This window comes from Myotis yumanensis, unplaced genomic scaffold (assembly GCF_028538775.1).
Source record: "Myotis yumanensis isolate MYYU_CA2020_CCGP unplaced genomic scaffold, mMyoYum1.0.hap1 SCAF_8, whole genome shotgun sequence".
Taxonomy (NCBI): Eukaryota; Metazoa; Chordata; class Mammalia; order Chiroptera; family Vespertilionidae; genus Myotis; species Myotis yumanensis.
This window is the reverse complement of record NW_027223759.1, coordinates 41006200-41023754: the sequence shown is the minus strand read 5'-3', so window position 1 is coordinate 41023754 and position 17555 is coordinate 41006200. Positions and strand designations below refer to the sequence as shown.

Sequence of the window (17555 nt, the reverse complement as noted above, 5' to 3'; positions counted from 1 at the left end):
AGGGCCCAGGATAAGACTATTGCTATATGAACACTTGATTTTTGACAAAGGTGACAATGTAAAGTAAGATCTTTTCAAAAGGTAGTACTGAGGCAACTGGATACTCATATGGAGACAAAAAGAAACCTGATCTACACCATAAGCAAAAACCAATTCCAGGTAAACTGTAGGTATAAATGTGAAAGGAAAAATAAGGCTTCCAGATAGTAATATAGGAGATATATCACATTCACAAATAATGATATACAAATGGCCAACAAATATACAAAAAGGCACTTGATCTCATTAGTAATCAGAGAAATGCAAATTAAATCCACAATAAGGTAATCCTATCTAATAAAAGACAAAAAGGGTAATTAACCGTACCTCTGCTATGCTTCCCATTGGCTAATCAGGGCGATATGCAAATTAACTGCCAACAAAGATGGCGGCCGGCAGCCACACAGCTGAAGCGAACATGAGGCTTGCTTGCTCCAGTGATAGAGAAAGCCAAGGTTCCCTGCCTGCCACGGCCCAGCTCTGAGCTCCAGAAGTAACAAAGTTTCAATTATAGAAGCTAAACAAACCCCAGATACCTGCTTTCAGCCGGCCGTGGCCTCAGAGCTGGGAGCGCCAGTGACGGCAACAATGTTTCAATTATAGAAGGTAAATAAATCCCAGAATAAAAAAAGAAAAGAAAAAAAGGAGAGGTTGGGAGCTTCAGTCACCCGCCAGCCTGAAAAGGGCCCTCAGCCCCTCACCCAGACTGGCCAGGCACCCCAGTGGGGACTCCCACCCTGAAGTGGGTGTGGCCAGCCTGAAAACAGCCATCAGCCCCTCACCCAGGCTGGCCAGGCACCCAAGCGGGACCCCCATCCTGATCCGGATCACCCTTCAGGGCAAGCCAGCCGGCTCCCACCCGTGCACCAGGCCTCTATCCTATATAGTAAAAGGGTAATATGCAAACTGACCCTAACAGCAGAAAGACTGGGAATGATTGGTCAGTATGACACACACTGACCACCAGGGGGCAGACGCTCAATGCAGGAGCTGCCCTCTGGTGGTCAATGCGCTCTCACATGGGGGAGCTTTGCTCAGCCACAAGCCAGGCTGATGGCTGCCAGTACAGCGGTGGTGGTGGGAGCCTCTCCCACCTCCTCAGCAGCACTAAGGATGTCTGACTGCAGCTTAGGTCTGCTCTCCGCTGGCAAGTGGACATCCCCCGAGGGCTGCTGGGCTGCCAGAGGGATGTCTGATTGCCAAGTTAGGCCAAATCCCCTGGGGAGCAGGCCTAAGCCAGCAGGTTGTCATCCCCCAAGGGGTCCCAGCCTGCAAGAGGGCACAGGCCGAGCTGAGGGGACCCCCCCCCCCCCCCACCGAGTGCACAAATTTTTGTGCACCAAGCCCTAGTAGTACATAATAGCTAAAACTAACTAGACTGGCAATAACATGTTAGAGTAAAGGGAACTCTCACATGCTGCTAGGACAGTACGTTTTGTACAATCCTTTCAGGAAACAGTTTGGCATTTCATTATTTATTAAACATATGCATACTCCATGTCCTTTCAATTCCACTCTTAGGTGGGTACTCAACAAAAATTCTACCTAGAGATATATGCAAAAATGTTCACAGTAACTTCATCCACAAAACGAAAATAACTTGAATGTCCACTAATCATAGACTAGATGAACCCTGATATGTACATTAAATAGAATACTATACAGCAAAGAAAATGAATGTGCTATAACTACACACAACAATATGTATGAATCTCATAAACATAATGTTAAGTGAAAGAAACCAGATACAAAAAACAGACTTTAAGATTCCATTTAGAGGAACCAAGATGGCAGCATAGGTAAACACTTGAACTTGCTGTCTTGCACAACCACATCAAAACTACAACTAAAAGACAAAACAGATATCATCCAGGACCACGGGAAGGCTGGCTGAGTGGAAGTTCGACAACTAGAGGGAAAGAGAAAGGACATCTAGACTGGTAGGAGGTGCAGAGGTGCGGAAGAGTGGAGATATGGAGGCCTGTGCAAAACGGGCTGGCAACTGGGTACACTGTGGTCTTTTTCAATCGGGAGGGAGATACAAACTCCCGAATGTTCTGAACTCCAGTTCTGGGCGAGACTGTGGGGACCCAGACTCATACGGGGAGAAACTGGACTGTTTGGCATTGGAACAGGAATGCGAGGGCGGCTTTCTGTCAGAGGTGGTTGCAGCATTCATTGTTCCTGCATGGGCTGTGGGACAGGGACCTATCTGGGGCAGGGCCCACAGGCAACCATTGCTGTTTGCACTGCCCTGTAATTCCCTAAGACCCCCCCTACCCAATTTACAATCCCACTCAAGCTGTGCGCAGAGGTATTTGCATACGAATGGCCTGGCCTTTTGCAACCTAACCTAACAAACTGCAGCTGGGTCAAAGAACCCCAGAGCTTCCAAAAGAAGGCCTAAGGCTCATCAGCAGCCTGCATTGCTTCACAGCTGCGCCTTATCTGGGCGCCTCCCAAGTTCCAAACAAAGAGGAGGAATAGGCAGATCTCTCTGTAGCTCCTGCTGGGTGGCCTCAGGCAGTGGCTGACTTTGCATCTTCTTGGAGATCCAAGAGCCAGTGTACCCAGGGGTCAGAGAGGGACCACACCAGATTACAACTCTTCAGATCCATAAGAGACACACTCAGGGGGCAGACTCTGTGAGCACCGAAGCCCCACTGAAGTAGGTCCTGCCCTATAAGGGTGTTTCCAGCACAGAAGTTCTCCCATTGTAGACACAACTGGTCCTCACAGCCAATAGGCCTGAAGGTCAATTCCTCCCAGTGATACCAACAGCAGTCAAGGCTTAACTACAACAAGACTGTGCACAAAGCCCACAAAGGGGTGCACCAAGAGCGTCCACCTCAGGTGACTGGGGAGGCTGAGCCACTGGGCCCTATAGGACACCTAGCACACAAAGCCACTCTATCAACACAGGGAAGCAGCCAAAATGCAGAGACAAAAAAACAAGTCACAAGTGAAAGAAATGGAGGAAGGCAAACTACTGGATATAGAGTTCAAAACCACGGTTATAAGGTTACTCGAGAATCTTCTAGAAACCTTCGAGAAATTTAGTGAGACCCTCAAGGATATGAAAAAGGACCAATTAGAAATTAAGCATACACTGACTAAAATAAAGAATAATATACAGAGATCCAACAGCAGACTAGAGAATCCCAAGAATCAAGTCAAAGATTTGAAATACAAAGAAGCAAAAAAACCCAACCGGAAAAGAAAAAAGAATCCAAAAATATGAAGATAGTGTAAGAAGCCTCTAAGACAACTTCAAGCATATCAACATCCGAATTATGGGGGTGCCAGAAGAAGAGAGAGAGCAAGATATTGAAAACCTATTTGAAGAAATAATGACAGAAAACTTCCCCTACCTGCTGAAAGAAATAGACTTACAAGTCCAGGAAGTGCAGAGAACCCCAAACAAAAGGAATCCAAGGAGGACCACACCAAGACACATCATAATTAAAATGCCAAGGGTAAAAGACAAAGAGAGAATCTTAAAAGCAGCAAGAGAAAAAAAGTCAGTTACCTACAAGGAAGTACCCATACGACTGTCAGCTGATTTCTCAAGAGAAACTATGCAGGCCAGTAGGGAGTGGCAAGAAATAGTCAAAGTGATGAATAGCAAGAACGTACAACCAAGATTACTCTACCCAGCAAAGCTATCATTTGGAATTGAAGGTCAGATAAAGAGCTTCACAGATAAGAACAAGCTAAAGGAGTTCATCACCACCAAACCAGTACTCTATGAAATGCTGAAGGGTATTCTTTAAGAAGAGGAAGAAGAAGAAAAAGATAAAGATAAAAATTATGAACAACAAAGTGACAACAAATACATATCTATCAACAAGTGAATCTAAAAATCAAGTGAATAAAAAATATGATGAACAGAGTAAACTGGTGAATATAATAGAATCAGGGGCATAGAAAGGGAGTGGACTGACAATTCTTGGGGAAGCGGGTGTGGGAGGTGCGGGAAGAGACTGGACAAAAATTGAACACCTATGGATGAGGACAATGGGGGGGGGGGCGGTAAGGGCATGGGGTGGGGTGGGAACTGGGTGGAGGGGAGCTATGGGGAGAAAAACGAGGAACAACTGTAATGATCTGAACAATAAAGACTTATTAAAAAAAGATTCCATTTATATAAATGCAAACAAAGAAATAAGGACTGCATGCTCAATCATTAAAACTCGAAAGAAAAACAAGAAAAATGCATTTCATAAAACTCAGGACAGTAGTTATTGTTGCCAGGTGGCGGAGAGTTAAGTGATTGGGAAGGAGGGCATAAGGGAACTTGCTGGAGGCTAGTAGTGTTCTATTTCTCTAGCTAGATAAAAGTTACATGGGTGTTTGATCTGTGATAATTTATGACTTGTTTATTTTTGTCTGTTTGATTTTTATAATAAAAATATGTGTGGCCCAGCTGGTGTGGCTCAGTTGGTTGAGTGTCGTCCAATGCCCCAGGAAACCACCGGTTAGATTTAAGGTCAGGGCACATGCCCAGGTTGCGGGCTTGATCTGCAGTAGGGGGCGTGCAGGAGGCAGTTGATCTATTTGCTCTTGAGCATCCATGTTTCTATCTCTCTCTCCCTTTCCCTTCCTCTCTCTGAAATCAATGAAAACATATTTAAAAATGTGTTAAAATGCTAGAATTCCTTTATTCATGGATTACTTAGCACTCTGAAGATGAGTAATAAAAATCAGAGCAGTAAAGAAATTTCGTACATATTTTAGGAGCTAATCTATCTATTTAGACTTTTTGCATCATATTAGAAGAGAGAAATGTCATAAATGCAAATAAAGCTTACTTCATTTAAAATTCGACATGTCATTGTTTCATCGCTTGTTTCTGTACATGTGGTCAGTTCTCCATTGGATCTAGATTATTAAGGTTCACATGTTCCCAAGACTCAGCAGAACAGGTTCGTTGATGCCCTCCTCAATAGTAGTATATTCACTGTGGTTTTGCTTTTGTGGGAATCATAAGCATCTCAAAGGACCATGCTTCAAGTGAAACATTTGTTCCTCTTAAGTAGCATGAAATAAATTTCAGGGTACTCTGCTTGGGCTTTGCCCTTGTAAGAAGAAGGGGTAGGAAAGTCTTCATCAAGGTCAACTACATCACACTTATTCTACCTAATAGTATTAATAGTTTCCCCCCACATATATATCTTAATTCCTAATTAGCCTGATTATACCACATGGATGAGACATTGGCTTAAATACTTTTGCATCTCATAGGACAAAGTAAAGAATTAGGTATATAAAATAGGCTTAAACAAATGCTTTTATTGCCTGTATGTTTTTCCTTACTCTGCACATATTTGAAACATAAATCAGTAGTTTTTCCACTGGTACATAATTTTGGTTTACATCAAGCTTTTCATCACCCAGGAAAAAAGAATATTTGTTATCCTATTGATATCTGCAAAATTTATGAATATGCCTCCTGAGAGTTGACAAAATGCATGTCCATACCTCAATTTGGACAAGACTGAAGAAGTCAGTTAACTACATTTACATTTAAAGCATGCCAGTGGTGTTAGCTTGAGCTCTCTGGAAGTCAAGGAAAAATTAACAGACCCATCTCATTCCCAAAAGCATTTTGGCAAGAAATCTACTAATTTACATGATTACAAGCAAATATGCTAGTTGGTGTTTTAACGCTGTTCTAGTAACACCTGGAAAGGATGTGAAAACCTTGATGACTAAAGTTGCTGAACTCTTGAAATTGAGGAGCCTTTCTCTACAATTTACTCCTCTTCCTGTCCCTTTTCTTCACTCCTAGTCCATTTGAAATAGCCAATGGCTTCCTCTAGGAAGAGTACAATGATTAGAAGCAGCAGCTAAACAGGAGTTGGGCTCACTGATTCTAGAGTTAGACTAGATATTTAAGACTGAACTATCTTTTAAGATCTGTACAAACCAAGTCCTCCTACTGCCTGAATTTTTCAGCACTAAAGCATTCTTTTGTATTAGTCATATAACTCCTCAAATGTTTTAAGTTTTTCGCAAGAGCCAGTGTTAGAAAAAAGGTGGTTATTCAGAAAGGAGGTACCATTCCCAAGACATTATGCACATTATGCAGAAAGAAACTTTAATTTTGATGGTCAGGTCTGAAATCTAATCCACTGCTGAAACGATCATGGAGAACTGTCCTTTGAGATCCCCCTAATTTTACCAAGTGCCACTCCCCAGAAATGAAATCAATCTGTAGATAAGCAAGAAGTTTTGGAATTTTATCTGTAGCAAAAAAATAAAATAAAAAAAAAATTGGGTAATTTTATCTGTAGCAATCAAAAACTGTCTGGCAGAAATGGAAAGAGACCATAGGTTGCAACTCAGCTTTAGCATTTACCAGCTGCCTGACTGACCTAGGGCGAATCAGTGTCTCTGGAGCTTTTTTTTCATCTATAAAATGTGGATTACTTGAGATCTAGCCTCCAGCACAGTGGGAGGCACGAAGCAGGCGATGAGAGCATGACCGTTATACTGGTTATAGGGAAGGAATCCGTTTTGAGTTACTTTAGTGACTCCGCAGGGAGTGAGGGCAGAAGGGGAGCAGTATTAGCTTATGCAGGGAAAGGATGCATCTGGTTCTGTCAGGTCCAGTAGCACCGCCCACGCCTCTCGATCTGAGGTTTCTGCTCCCACAAGCTACTCCCGAGGCCCAGGGCACTACCTTGGGTACTAGGGCAACGCGGGGGCGTTTGTGGTTTGGGTCCCGGTCCAGCCCAGCCCGAGCTGGGCCAGTCCGGGGACAGTTCAAACTCACCTGCTGGGCAGGTGCACACGGTCCGAGGCGTGACCGCGGAGGCGGGCGGGCGGGCGGGGTGGGCGGGAGCGGAGAATGTAAAGCTCCAGGCGCATGGCACCCGCCGCCCAGTCGCCGCGGTGGCTGCCGGGATGCGCCGCAGCGAATGGTCGCGCCGGGCGCCGTTCTGAGTGACCTTTCACCCGCGCCCAGCGGTCCCGGACGGCGGCACAAGGCGGAAGCCATGGCGGAGGCGGCGGCTGCAGCAGGCGAGACGGGCGCGAGCGCGGGCTCCGGCTCTGCAGTGGACCGGGCCCCGGGCCGGGACCGCGCGGGGCGGAGGCTGCGGGTTCTCTCGGGCCATCTGCTGGGCCGGCCCCGGGAGGCTCCGAGTACCAATGAGTGCAAAGCGCGGAGAGCCGCGGCGGCTGCCACGGCGGCGCCCCCGGCCCCTCCCGCCGCGCCGGAGTCGGGCACCATCCCCAAGAAGCGGTGAGTAGCGGCTCGGCTCCGGCGGGCGGCGAGGGAGCAGGCCGCGCCCTGCGGGAGGGCGAGGCGAGGTGGAAGTGCAGGAACCGGTGGGCGAAGGCATCCGGTGCCGGCAAGTCCTGACACCTCGCCTTTGAGACACTGGACCAGACGCAGGGCTGCTAGGCGGGGGCGAGCGCAGTGAGAGTCACAGACCCGAAGGAGTCTTACTGGGGAAGCTTTGGAGAGGGCTCTTGCCTTGGCTTCCTCCTGCCAGGGGTTCAGTCTCTATCTTGAACTAATACTTTCGGGGCCCGGATCTTGGGATGGTTAGAAGAGGCTCTGTGTTGAACCTTCGAGGATGTTTAAGTTGGTGCTAGATGGTGAAGCTGCCCTCACTGGCGCAGGGGAGCTGGTTCTTGGAAGAAGGCACTGACTGGTTTCGGCTAGGAGCAGGGTCTCCTGCTTTGGGGGAAGACACCCAGGGGTGGGTAAGAAGTAATGAACTTCAGATACTCGATAGTGATTTTAGGGAGTGATGGTCGTTACTGAAGCGGAAAGATCTTAACTTCCTACTTTTTTGGAGAAATCCTAAAGCTCTGATGAAAGCTGCGAGGGGAAGGTATTTTCTGAGATGCGACTTTGTCAGCGTGGATAAACTTTGAGAGTGGGGGAAAAAATGTTGCTAATGATTGCGTGCTTTCATTGTGCCAGATATTGTGCTAAATGTGTTATTTCTTTTACTCCTGTCTCCAGACAATGAGATAGGTATAGTTATCTACCGTTTTACAGATGAAGAAATTAAAAAGATTTTGAAGGCTGCGGCAGGCTTGACAGGTATGCCGTGTGGCAGGTTAGAATTCGAAAGCACATCAAATTAACTTTAGGGTCAAGTTCTTAAGCTGTACTGCTGTTGGTGAATTTATTAATTCAACATTTATTGAGTCCTTCCTTAGTACATACCCATTGTACTAGGAATACAGAGATTTAAAAATGCAGTGTTTACTTTTCAGGAACTAATAGTCTTGTAAGATAAAGTTGTATAATACAGTCTGATAAGACACCAGCTGATAATCATAGCAAATGATCAATTAACCCAGTTTTGGATATGTATTTGTTAGGGCAAAGGCTTTCCAGAATAAGGATCGTCTGAGTAAATCTTGAAATTTGTGTTGGTATTAGCCTGACAATGGAGAAAAGTGTTCTTGGCAGAAAAAGTGCATTCACAGATAAAGCAGTGAGGCAGGTTAGGGAACTGCTGGGGGTGAAGTGTGACAGAAAGGGGTGAGAATGACAGGGGATGGGGGCTGGAGAGACTGGGTCTTGTTTGCGCCACTTTATGTGAGATGAAACATTACATTTGCCTTTTGGAAAGGTAACATTGGGGACTGAATTGAAGAAGGTTAAGGATATGGGAACATAGACCTGAGTTTGAATTTCCACTACACTTCCAGCTGCATGACTTAGGCAAGTCACTTAACTTCTCAGAGCTTCTGTTTCCCCATCTGTGAAAATGAAGACCATAATACCTGCTTGGCAGTGTTGCGGTGAGAACAGAAAAATGTAGGGTTCAGTAATCAAGTGCTTAATGCAGTGCTGGTTACATAACCCTTCAACAAATGGTAGATACAATTTTCATTCAGTCCAAAGACAGGGAGACCAATTACTAGTAAAAGACTTTTATCCTAAGAGAAATACTATTTGAAAAAAATAATAGGAGGTAAGTTTTCCATAACTTGGTTACTGAATGGTGGGGGATGGAGGAATCAAGGATCATATCTTGGCCTCTGGCTTCACTTGATATTATATTAGCTATCAGTGGGTTTAAAACTTAAGTTTTCCAAATGGCTTTATGTACATTTATGTCTATTCATTCACATACAACTCTGTGTGATTATATATTTACATGCAGGTTCACACTCTTAGAACTAAGTAGGTAGGTCAGTGTATTCCTATGGTTGGATTTAGGGGCGTTGGTCTACAGTATTTGGAGAAAAATAGTAAGTCTTGTAAGTCACATTGGGATAGTGAATAAGGCTTCCATGGCTGAAGATGATTGGTCTGGGGTCCCCTGTGTGGCTACACTGTGGTTTGAAGGCACAGCTGTAAACCATTGATGGCGTAGGTTAATTACAAAGGGTAGAAAACTCTATCTCAGTGGTTCTCAACCTTGGTGTCCGGAATGAGGCCCAGAAATCAGGATTTTAAAAAGATTCCCAGGTGATTCTAATGGTCAGCCAAGGTTGAGAACCACTGCTCTATCTGGTCTTTGATTTAGGATTAGGTGTGGTTAGTTGTAAAATCTAGTCCTATACTGCTGTTTTGAGGTTTGAATCAAATATGAGGGAACACAAAAACTTGTATTAAATGGAACATAACAAGTTTCCTCAGGGAGTGACCTATTTAATATATTGTTCATGTGGAACCCAGGTTTTCCTTTTAAGGAAGACAAATGATGGAGCAAGAAGGAGCCAGCATGTATATCTAATAAAGTGAGTGTATGTCAGTTGGTTTTTTGTGTTTTTTTTTTTAATATATTTTATTGATTTTTTACAGAGAGGAAGGGAGAGGGATAGAGAGTCAGAAACATCGATAAGAGAGAAACATCGATCAGCCGCCTCCTGCACACTCCCTACTGGGGATGTGCCTGCAACCAAGGTACATGCCCTTGACCGGAATAGAACCCAGGACCCTTGAGTCTGCAGGCCGACGCTCTATCCACTGAGCCAAACCGGCTAGGGCTGTCAGTTGTTTTTGAATTGTTTGGTGATGTATGTTCTTTGTGTAACTTTTATTACCTTGGATGATGTTATTGCTCGTAACTCTTTTTATCTCTTGACTGGTTATCGTCATGGAATTGGAGGAGTGACTTCTTGAAACTCCATGTTTTCGTTCCTCATACAGAATAGCTATGCATATGTTAATTTACGCAGTATTTATGAGTAGTTGCTTTAGGACATGCATTTTCCTGGGTATGAGAGGTAAAGAGGTAAGCAATAGGCCTTGGCCTGAAAGAATTCACCACCTAGCAGGGGAGATACACATTCCAGTACATGTTGGGTAGAGCCACTGTAGATAAAGGTACAGATGTAGCACAAAGGAAAGAAAGTGATATACTCTATATGGGAGGTCAGGGGAAGCTTTCTGGAGATGGTTTTAAAATATGGGTGATAATGTGGTTTTAAAATATGGGTGATTGAATGGTGAGGGGAGTTTGTATCAGGCAAAGGAAATAAATAGCAAAGAAAGGGGCATGAAAGTGCATATTGTATTTAGGTAACTCAGCAATTTAGCATAGGCAGAAGTGGGAGTAAAGTGAAAAGAAGAGGGTTCTGGCAGGTCATGAGGCCTCTGGCCTGTAGGTCATCTTTCATTCATTCACTCATTCATGCATGCATGCTTGAGTGCTTACCATGGAATATATAGCAGTGAACAAAAACTGCCCTTATGGATTTATATTCTAGTTCAGCGGTTGCCAACCTTTCAGACCTCATGGACCACCAGCGGTCCATGGACCACTGGTTGGTGACCGCTGTTCTAGTTGAAGTGGAGATAGTGAACAAACAAGTAATCTAGTACTATCTAGCACAGTGGTTCCTAATGCCTCGACCCTTTAATACAGTTCCTCATGTTGTGGTGACCCCCAACCATAAAATTATTTTCGTTGCTACTTCATAACTAATTTTGCTACTGTTATGAATTGTAATGTAAATATCTGATATGCAGGATGTATTTTCATTGTTACAAATTGAACATAATTAAAACATAGTGATTAATCACAAAATCAATATGTAATTATATATTCAATATGTGTTTTCCGATGGTCTTAGGCAATCCCTGTGAAATGGTCGTTCGACCCCCAAAGGGGTCGAGACCCACAGGTTGAGAACCGCTGACCTAGCAGATGGTATTAAATGTAATGAGGAAAAATGAAGTAGCTGAAGGGACTAGGTGATGGAGAACCCTTTAAGGAATTGAGTTGGAAAGGAACATTATCAAATTGGGTTTGGGTTTGAGAGAAATGACTCCAGTTCAGTGTTAAGAATGAATTGGAGAAGGATAAGGTTGAACATAGGGAGATAAGTTAGGGTGGGCAGCTGTAGCAGAACAAGTGAGAAGTAACAAAGGATTAATCCAAGATAATGGCAATGAGAATATTTGGAAGTTATTGCATTACATGCTACTTAAAATTATGTGACTAAATGCTGTGGGGGTTTGGAGATGGTGAAAATAGAAAAGGGATGACAGAATCCTGAGGAATGTGGACACAATAGCATTGACTGGTGAAATCAACTCACCTGGTTTCCTATGAGTTGATTCTAATTCTATCCAGGAACACATATTTTCATTATTTGAAGTTGCTGAGCAGAGTTTTGACGGTGATGGTTTACTTTTGGACTCTCAAGTTTTTTTTTAAGTGCATGTTACTTCATAAATGCTTCCGTTATGATCTTGCTTCTGAATGCAGTTTTAGTTTCTTAAAAATCATAGTAAATGTCAGTTAAGTATGTGACATTTTTATGCCTTAGTTTTGGGTTTCTTTAGTTTTTTTTTTAAGTTATTGTAATGTTATGACAAAGATAAGAAAAAAATTCTTCATTGATATCCATTGAATTTGTAAACAGTGATCTTAAAGTCTTTGCAGTGTTCAAATGTTATTTCTGAATTTATAGGATTATTTCTGAATTTATAGCATTTCAGCTTAAAATCATGTCTGAAGTTATTACTCAGTTACATATTTTAAATTTGTTGCAAGTCAGCCATTCTTACAGACCAGATTTTCTTAAATTTTTTAAGTATATAAAAAAATCACTTTTTTGTTTAGCTTTCTAAAACAAAAATAACATAACATTTGGCTTTGATTCTTTTAAGTATTTTTATATTTCATTCTGGATCTTTCTGTAGTTGAAATATGCTTACTCATTAAGGAAGGCTGTTTCCGTTTTAGGTAACTGCGCTTACTTTTGGTAAGGGAGTTTTGCCTTTTGGGTAAGATTTGGAAATCTAGGAATCATCTTATCACTCACTAAGAAAACTTTTGTATTGCATGTAATATTTGGCCTTGTCAGCATATCTGAAGTTACTAACCAGAGGTTTGGAATATAATGATGACCAATTTCTTGCTGGCAACGTCACTGGGACTCTTCAAATCCTATTTATAGTTGCCATGTCGGTGACTTCATACCATGAAGTGGGGAATGTTCATGCATCCCAGGACCTTGTAAACAAATAATATAAATTATTTAATTTGTTATATTCAGTTTGCAACTTCCACTCAGATTGATTATATGGTTGGATTTTGCCTTTATGTTTGAACTTTAAAGGAATAGGCATTAGGGATATTAAAATGACACCCACTTGAATTCTGTCATTCTGTCAACTCAAATTTTATAAATCAGAGGTACTAGAGCTCTCTGTGATTATGGAAATGTTCTGTAATCTGTGCTGTCCAATATGGTAGCCACTAAACACATGTGGCCATTAAGCACTTGAAATATGGCTAGTGTGACAGAAGAGCTAAATTTTAATTTTTATTTCATTTTAATTAATTAAAATTTAAATAGGCATCTGTAGCTAGTGATACCATGTTGGACAGCACAGGTATAAATTGAAACCTAACTCATTGTCTATCCTTTTTCATTCCCAAATGAAGTTACTTTTCTGGGTTTTCTCACTTCTCATAGTATTAGTACCAATCCTATGGTCACATCCTTCAACTTTACTCCTGAACCACTTTTCATTCTTTTCTATTAGTATTAAATTGTCTTTTGAATTAATTTATCCAAATTAATAATTCTTAGTCACCCTGCTGCTCATATTTATCTCATCTGGTCTTAACCACAAATCAGTAACTGAAGTTCATAAACACTTGCCAGAAAATAGTTCCTTGCTGGCTAGTAAATGGTAGAGCTTAGATTTGAGTCCAGTTCTTTTATCTCAAGTCTAGAGCTTTTTCCTTGATACTGTACTGATACCACCAAGTCCTATTCATTTTTTCTTCACCATCTTTCTCACATCCATTTTGTGCATTCAGCAAGAATTTATTTACTTGTGTTCTAGGTGTTTGGGCTACATCAGTGAACAAATGGGCAAAGATCTCTGTGTTCATGGAGCTTACATTCTAATGGGTGAAAAAATTAATCAAACATAATAAGTAAATTATTTAAGTATGCTAAAAGGTGGTAAGTGCTATGGGAAAAAGAAAAAGTGGAGCAGAGTAAGGAGGTTAGGTTCAAATTTCAAATAGGAAGTCACTGGAGAACATGACATTTGAGCAGATATTTGAAGGAGATGAGAGAGTTTAGTTATGGGGATATCTAATTGAATGAGTGATCCAGGCAGAGGAATAGTGTGTGCAAATATCCTAAGGTGGCGTATTAGGAGAGTAACAGAGGCAAGTGTAGCTGGAGTTAGTTCATAACCCCCCAACCCCAACCACTGTTTAAAGTCTGTACCTCTTAAACTTCAGCTTCTCACTTACCTGTCTCTTCTGGTTTACGCTTTTCAGGGTCTATTGTTTTTGGAACCTTTTTTTTTTTTGAGAATTGGAGAGGGGGCATTTGGCTATTGTCTGTTACCTCTTACCCATGATTTCCCATAATGTGAATAGTAACTTTAAAATCATACTGTTAAGTATCATACCATCTAATATCTAGGCCTGGAGCCTTTAATTCATTTAAAACAGCTAGATGCTCTCTTGCCATTGCCTCACCTGTTTGAAACTTCATCAGCCAAGTTTGTTGGCAATTATTCAGTGTTTTCTATGTGCTAAGTACTAGGGAAGATTAACACATTAGTTTTTGCCTTCTGGGGCTTACAGGTCTACCAAGGAAGACTGATGTGTCTTTTATTACTGCAAGGTCCTAGGTGCTATAACAGAGGTATGGGAGGAGAATGGTGACTGATACAGCAATGGAAGGGCAACTTCATTTCAAAGAAATATAGATTACAAGTGTTTGGAGATCATCATTCTATGTCAAGATGTTAATGCAAAAATTCTTAAATCTGAGAGTGAAAACATTGATAAGAGCATTGCCTTTGGATGAGAATAGGATCAAAAGAATTACTGTAGGAGAATATGGACAATATAATCTATATTTATAAAAACCAAGTGCCAGACGGCAGAATGACCAAAATGACCCGAATGACTGCCCCCCCAACCTCCTGTGGCCCCTCCCCCCAGGCAGCCCCACCCCTGATTGACCCCAACCACCCCAATAGGGGACGGGACTGGCTGGCCAACCACCCACAGCCCCTCCCCCAAGCCTGCCCGGCCAATCAGCCCCCATTGGGGTGGGCCGGCCAGACCCCACCCATGCACAAATTCTAATAAAGTATAAAACTGTTATGACAGTTGGCTATAGTAATGATGGGAGCCTTTAAAGTAAAGTATCTGGATAGCTTTTAGAAGTCTTATTTTGATAGCAACAGAATATGTAGAGTTATTTTACAATGATAAAAAATGTAAGGATAAATAATTTATTCTGAAATGTCATAGGTCTTTACTGCAGATAAAATAAAATGAAGGCAAACATCCAAACTAAGAGATATTCATTATAGCATCTTGACATTTTTTCAGATATGATGTGTGTGTATAAAGTCATGCTGTAATAATGTGTTTAAACGAATATTCACTGTCTTGTATATAACGTTCCATGAATGTGCAATACCTTCAGTGACTCTACAAGTATTGTATTATATGATGGTACTGTAAATTTAGTACCAACTATATTATATTGTTTCCAATTTTTTCCTATTATAAAGAATGTTATGATAGGCTTTTTATAATTAAATCTTTAAATATTTCCTTAAGGCACATTTTTAAGTAGAATTTTAATGAGTCAGAGAGCATTGGGATATATCCTTCATTTATCTCAGTGGGAAGAAGCAGAAATAAAGGACAACTGCTTATTTGGACTTAATTCTGACCAAGAATAAAGAATTAGAAATGATTTGAATCCTAGGAAAAAGATTGCCATTGTGTTTGAGCACGTTTGTATCTTATAATTTAAGAAAGCAGCTTTCTAGAAATTCAGTTTAAAAGGACATTTAGATGCTTTGGTCTGAGTTGCTAAGGGGAAACCAAAACATGACTACAGGGAGTCTAGGAAACAGTGCCTAGCCCTGCCTGGGTCTCAGGTGATGAGGAGAGCTGAGGAAGCTGGCTGAGATGTGCCAATTTAAATTCTTATTGTTATCAGTAAATAATGTACACTCCACACGTATTTTGACGACTTGTACTTCATGTTTGGGCAAATCCCTCTGTATGAGGTGGTGCACTTTAAGGATTATAGTGTCAGCAGTTTTCTTTCCTCCCAACATACCATTTTGAAAAAATTTAAACATACTGCAAAATTGAATGTTATAACACATACCAACTAACTAAATTCTGCCATTAATATTTTATTATGCTTGCTTATTACATATTTATCCATTAATCTGTCCTCTTCTTCATCCAGTATTAGTTCATCTCATTTTTGATGAATTTTAAAGAAAATGAGAAGATTCATTTTTAAAGTAAAATTTCCTACATTAGCTTTCACCACTATTGGGGGAATTTTTAAGTTAATATCTCTAACTCTTTAATCTCTATTTTCTTGGTGTTTTCACATAGTTATAATCTCTTCTTGAAATAAAATTTAAAAGTTCTATATTTTTTAAGTAAAAGGTTCTACTTTTGTTCTCGGATATTGGGCTTGATTCCCAAATAGTATTTTGTCTACTTAGTCTTTACAAAGTATTTGTACCTTCACAACATCACTATTAGACGGCTAGTCTGATTTTGGTTTTATTTCCAAATTTTTACCTGATATCTGTCATTATTTTTAGAAAATATATTCTAGTTTGCCTTCAAATTTTATACAAGTGGTAACCATTTTAAAAAGAATTTCTTGTTTTGTAGTATGTGCATTAATTAGGACTTCCAGTTACAAATATTAATTTGTAAGGCTGAAAAGGGGAATTTATTATAAGAGTACAGGGGCACCAAAGAACCTGAGGACAGGAATGGAGCTTGGCCTCCAGCTGGAATTAGAACTAAGAACCAGAAAGCTATCAGATTTCTTGCTGGCTTTCCTTCCTTCTTGCTAGTATCTACTACGTATTTCCCTAAGCAGATCAGCCTTTCTGCTCTTCTGTCCAATGGTAAAAGATAGCCACCCCTCTTCTCCAGCCAGTAGCATAGAATTATTGAACCCCCTTGTTCCCAATAGCTGGGTCACATGTCTACATTGCTCTAATCAGCTATTGCCTGGAAAGTAGTGGTCGTGCTCTTAGTATAAGAATTGCCCAGGCAGCTGAAAGAGCTGAACTAACTCTGGCCATCATGCCTTGAAAGATGTCACAGCCAGACCATCTGCTCATCTTTTTTGATGATTCCTTCAAGATTCCCAGAATCTTGCTCCATGAGTTATCCTGTTTATTTTCCTTAAGTCGTTGGTCTTTTATTTTTTTTTAATTGACATTTCCTGCTTCTTAAAGGCATGTGAATAAGAGCCTTTGAAATTGTTTTCTGCTTATGTCAGTGACCCCTGGAAATGGCCCTTAATAATTTAGTTATAAAATTCCTAGTCATCCTCTTAACCAGTTCCCAGTAGATATCCTGGTAGATATCCTTATCTCTTTCCTTAGCTCCCATGATATTGCACTATCCTAGTTTTCTTCCTACCCTTCTGGTAATGCTTTTGCTGACTTTTCTTCTTTTTGCTTCCTAAATTTACAAATCCTTAAGATCAATTTTCAGTTCTTTTGTATTTCCTCCCTTAATAATATCAGCTATGTAGACTGTATTAGCTTTTACCTCCATAGGGGGAATTCTGTAAAGCAAATCTTATGTCAAGATATATAAATAACTTTCAACATCTCCATTTCCTTCCCCATCTTTGACTATATTTTTAGGCACTTTGTTTTTTTAAACATTTTTTTAAACTAATTTCAGAGAGGAAGGGAGAGGGAGAGAGAGAGAAACATCAATGGTAAGAGAGAATCATTGATCGGCTGCCTCCTGTACACCCTCCACTGGGGATGGAGCCTGCAACCCTGGCATGTGCCCTGACTGGGAATTGAACCGTGACCTCCTGCTTCATGGTGATGGGACAGTGTTGGCCTTTTTTATGGTCTTGCCAAGGGTATGGGAGGGCTTTTCCCTGGATGACAGCAAAGAAAGGGATCTCAGAGGCTTGGTTTCTATGTTAAAATGACAAATGTTTTTGGAGATATTCTTATTTTCTTTGCTTTGTTTACTTTTATAGTGTTTGCAGAAATGAGCTTTACTCACTTATACATTGGTCTG

At 41.2% G+C, this 17555-nt stretch overlaps 1 protein-coding gene and 1 long non-coding RNA gene across 4 annotated transcripts in view; one reads left to right on the top strand and one right to left on the bottom strand.

Moving 5' to 3' along the window:
- Window positions 1-6870, bottom strand: part of LOC139015209 (uncharacterized) — a 93544-nt gene extending 86674 nt beyond the window's left edge. For both annotated transcript variants that reach the window (XR_011472421.1, XR_011472422.1), the window contains exon 1: window positions 6818-6870. This is a non-coding gene — a long non-coding RNA (uncharacterized lncRNA). The remainder of the gene's footprint in view (window positions 1-6817) is intronic.
- A 155-nt stretch (window positions 6871-7025) lies between these two features.
- The window catches only part of AGPS (alkylglycerone phosphate synthase), a 129407-nt gene continuing 118877 nt past the window's right edge, over window positions 7026-17555 (top strand). The window contains exons 1-2 of one of the 2 annotated variants that reach the window (XM_070422690.1): window positions 7844-7886; window positions 8021-8101. Coding sequence is in view for 1 of the 2 variants with exons in the window: in XM_070422689.1 (XP_070278790.1) it covers window positions 7041-7288 (248 nt within the window). In the remaining variant the exon portion in view is untranslated. Of the gene's footprint in view, window positions 7289-7843; window positions 7887-8020; window positions 8102-17555 lie in introns of those variants that run through there. The other variant, XM_070422689.1, reaches the window with a different exon arrangement.